The 4,648-nt window shown below is 39.3% G+C and overlaps 1 protein-coding gene across 1 annotated transcript; it reads right to left on the bottom strand.

Moving 5' to 3' along the window:
• Positions 1–2,502: 2,502 nt before the first annotated feature.
• RPRM (reprimo, TP53 dependent G2 arrest mediator homolog) lies at positions 2,503–4,311 on the bottom strand. Its single transcript, XM_073634139.1, has one exon. It carries the CDS (start codon positions 4,089–4,091, stop codon positions 3,687–3,689), a length of 405 nt encoding a protein of 134 aa, XP_073490240.1. The 5' UTR covers positions 4,092–4,311; the 3' UTR covers positions 2,503–3,686.
• Between the last annotated feature and the right edge of the window lie 337 nt (positions 4,312–4,648).

Genomic DNA, 4,648 nt, shown 5'->3' with positions numbered 1-4,648 from the left:
CAATTTGACATGCATACCAAATCATAGTCTATTGCTGGCAACGGCACTGTTCCAATCGGTGCGACGCCGACTTTGCGGCACTGCACTGATTTCCAAAAGTAGTTCCTGCACTACTTATGGCGACTTTGGGGGGCGATTTCAATAGACATCTGTGCATGAACCCGAACGGATGTCTTTCAAATCGCCCCCCGAACACGCACTGAAATGCGGGTTTGAAACCGTTGCGAGTTCAGCTGAACTCGCACGATTTCAAACCCACCTTTAGACCCCTTTCACAATGAGGGCGTTTTGCAGGCGCTATAGCGTTAAAAATAGCGCCTGCGTTCCGCCCTCAAACAGCGGCTCCTTTGTCTCCAGTGTGAAAGCCCGAAGGCTTTCACACTGGAGCGGTGCGCTGGCAGGGCATCAGGAAAAGTCCTGCCAGCAGCTTCTTTGGAGCGGTGAAGGAGCGGAGTGTATACCGTTCCTCCACCGTTGCTCCCCACTGAAATCAATGGGGCAGCGCTGCGATACCGCCGGCAAAACGCCGCTCCGGTGGCGTTTTGCAGGCAGATTTAATCCCTTTTCGGCCACTAGCGGGGGGGTTAAAACCTCCCCGCTAGCAGCTGAATAGCACCGCTAAAACGGCGGTAAGTGGTGCTAAAAATAGCTACGATTTACCGCGGACGCCCCCCGCGGCTCGGTGTGAAAGCCCTCTAAGTGTGAACAAGGGCTAAATGAAAGAAAGCCTAAGAAAGAAAACAAATGCAGCCGCCATCACATCTAAGAATTGGTAAGCTGCAATGTAATAAATGTTTGCTTTTCAGTTTAATAGTAAGATCAAATGCCTGAAAAGTATACAGTCGGTACAGTTATTAAAAAAAGAAAAAGGCATTTATTCGGCTCCCTTGGCAACTGTTTAGTTGGACCTCTATGTAAATACAGAAGCACGCTGTGATAAATTTAGATTTGGTTTTTCAATTTTATTTATCCAATGTTACTTTGCATAACAATAATGCCTTCTCCCAGTAAACAGATAAAGCATTGTTCTCCCCATGTCTGTGTATATTGCTGCTGTAATGTCATTAGAACATGCCAAATTGATCTTGATCTGTTCCTGTCATTGCATCCTTCCTGATGTAGCCTGCTCTGCTACGGCAACATCAATTTACCACGACCTGCCTCATCTGTCACATGTCGAGATAAGTACGGCTGTTAACAACAGGTACAGTAAAATGTTTGGATTGCAAGCGTAATTCATTCCGGAAACATGCTTGTAATCCAAAGCACTCTTATATCAAAGCAAATTTCCCCATAAGAAATAATGGAAACTCAGATGATTCATTCCACAACCATTTATTCATAAGTCCTTCAGTCTATAGTCCATATAAAAAGATTATAGCAATGTGATAGGTTGTGTAATCATAAAATGTCCATCCACAAATGGAAGCCTCCACAAGGGGATTAGAAGCAAAACCCAGCAGGAGCTACAGAGTGTAAAAGAGAAGAGAGGAGCCTCTAAGTGTAGCAATATGGTTACATTTAATGAAGGGACAACATTTACCAACTCACATGGTTGATGATTAAAACAGACACATCTAAGTATGCAGGCATCCGGGGTAAAGCTGTCCACATAGACTGTCCTCCTCACCGCCATTGACATCATCCCTTCCACGCTGCGCTCCGCGAGCGGTTCAAGCCTCGCTTTCAGATCGCTCTACTGCAGGGTAGTCTTCCCGGTCACGACTACAGACTGACAGCGGTGAGAGCTGGCGGTGCGGAGGACGGTCTATGTGGACAGCTTTACCCCGGATGCCTGCATACTTAGATGTGCCTCTTTTATTAATCAACCATGTGAGTTGGTAAATGTTGTACCTTCATTAAATGTAACCATATTGCTACACTTAGAGGCGCCTCTCTTCTCTTTTATAATCAGTTGTGACTTGACGCTACTTGTATATCAAGACAACGCTCGTTTATCAAGTCAAAATGTATTTAAAAATGTTGCTTGTCTTACAAAAACGCTCTCAAACCAAGTTACTCTCAAACCGAGGTTTTACTGTATTAATCTGCACACAGCTATGCAAAATCCCAAAGGTCAACCAATTCAGCTCATTATACTGGATTGAAGATTTGAATCACACATGCTTTAGGCTGATGCTTTTCATTTAGCATTCATTACTACCTTGACACCTGAAATGATTTTTATTAGAGGCGTCTGCGCTCTGATCTCCGCTGTTGTGAACAATATACTGGATGTAAGGTGGCACTTTTTTTTTTAATCTGTAGACATGAATTACTTATGTACACCCAACAGTCACCCTTCCCCCCGCCACTACTTGGCTTCTTTCATATCTTAATTGCACCTGCTCTCTTGTTAACTGTTTATAATAATCAATGCAGCTTTTTTTTTTTCCATCTCCAAATGGAAGGAAAAACATTCAAGTACTGTATCTTTTTTTTTTTTTTTTCTCAAGTCTGCTTAAATTCACACATTTTTAATAAGTTACAGATGGTGCATAATGAATTAAATAAACAGAATTTACTATTATATCATCGACAAATCAAATGCAAGCAATGGAATATAAGTCTGTGTATTTAAAGTAAGATATCACGTACACAATATAGAATTTAGTAAGCATCGGATGGTTTTAACTAACATCAAATGAATATTTCACTGAAATAATTAAAAATAATTTTCAAATTTAAAACTTACAAGATGGTCATTTTTTTTAATATTGTGATTATTGTCTTTTTTTTATATATATTTATAATCATGCATGGGGTTATAAATAAAAAAAAATTACATACACACCCACATACATACACTTAACCTCACCGAGTGCAATTGTAGAAATGTATTTCCTTCCTAGAATTATTTTATTAAAAAGAAAATGATATCTGAGGATTACTGGGATTTTTTTGTAATACAGTATTTGAGAAGTTGGCTAACCTGTCAATTTTTAAAAGTCAAATTATAGTAGGCAATCATTATGAGGCACTGAACCCTAAATTATAAACTGTTCCATCTGTTTTCACTTTTTATAAAACACTACAAGGCAAAGCAAGTACCAACGAACTAAAAATTAGCCCGTGTAAAGGCAAATATACAGTTCATATCAAGTATAAAAACGACATATTAAAAGATAGCAAACATTCACAGTTTCCTTTGTTCAAAAAAGCAAAACAATCTTCAAACAGTCCCCTAAATAAAAAGGATTAATAAATAATGCCTTGATTTTTTTTTTTATATATCAAATGTACCGTATCAAAGTATTTGTCTTTGAAAAGGGAAAAAAATTAATAATAAAAAAATATTACAATCAAAATATCAAAGCACGCCCTTCTTTGATGAGAAGCAAAGAAAACACTTTATTTTTTTTTGTGCTTTTTGAGTACTGTACATGAGTATCTGTCTCAAGCTCTGCCTTTGACTCATCAGCAAGTTGATCCATCTTTCCTTTTCGTTAAAGTGCTGCAAATTCTTTTATCTTCAGTTGACGATCGCTGTATCTCTTCCCATCAAAATTTTTTTGGATCAACTTTTTTTTTTTTTCCCCATTTGCGCCGTCCTCCCGATGCCTGTCTTCATTTTTAGTTGTTCTTCATGGGACGTAGAAACGGAAAAAAACATGTTGCTACGAACAGCCGCCCAAAGACAGCAATATATATATTTATATTTTTTGACGTTCTTTCCTTCAACGCTCTCAGTACGGGCCAACGATTACCGCTTCAACTTCTTTGGACGGTCTCCTTTCCTTCACCAAAAAGTTTATCATGCCCTCGGATTTGATTAGCAGGTTGCACCCTAGGAAGAAAATCCCAAAGATGACGGTGAGGGACAGGACGCACATAACCGCGATCTGAACGACTCGCATGACAAAGAGGTTTCTCTCGTCTACGGAGGGGACCTCGAACCCATCGTCTGTGACCACAGAAGCCTGGGTGCAGCAATTAAAGAGGTTGCCCAAAGAGTTACTGCTGTTGGAGAGAAAAAGTGTAGCATCTGTTTGGTTCATCTTTCCAAAGTCCTTGTAATTTAATGAGACGTGAAACAGGTGGTCCTGCTGAAAGTGGCAGAAAGAATTCAAAGCAAAGAGTCCATTAATCATTGGATTTGCCTTCTTTTCCTTCTCCTGCTGTTTGGCACTGAGGGTGGTAAAGGAACAGCAAAGAGAAGGGGAGGAAGAAAAAAAAATCAGCGCAGCTTTCTTTAGCCGGTCTTTGGAGTGGCCTTTTCCCTGCAATTTTAATCAGTTTTCTTTTAGTTCAGTCAAGCAGCGAAGAAAGCTGCTGTCTTTATCTGTCTATGGTTATTATAAAGCTCTGGAGCCAACCATTAACCAGAGGGAGGTGTTTGAATCCCATTAGCTGACATAGTCTGAGCCATAAGGATGGAGCGCCACCTAAAGGTAGACTTCTATAACTACTGAATAGGTCTAACGTAGAAAAACTGTTGTCCTGAGCTTGATATCCAGCTCAGTATTACTACAACGCATTTGTTCCCTAAAACAGTAAATTGGACTTACCATAACAAAAATGACATATATATATATGTAGCATATATTGTGGAAATGGATCATGGTATGTTATATAGATACCGTATGTATGTATATATATATATATATATATATATATATATATATATATATATACATGTGATGGGTTT

Source organism: Aquarana catesbeiana, linkage group LG06, assembly GCF_042186555.1.
Source record: "Aquarana catesbeiana isolate 2022-GZ linkage group LG06, ASM4218655v1, whole genome shotgun sequence".
NCBI classification, from domain to species: Eukaryota; Metazoa; Chordata; class Amphibia; order Anura; family Ranidae; genus Aquarana; species Aquarana catesbeiana.
Note: the sequence above shows the minus strand (reverse complement) of the source record. Positions and strands in the feature narration are given on the sequence as shown.

Coding starts and splice junctions, on each gene's coding strand:
- RPRM (XM_073634139.1), bottom strand. CDS start 4,091: ATGATTAATGGACTCTTTGCTTTGAATTCTTTCTGCCACTTTCAGCAG.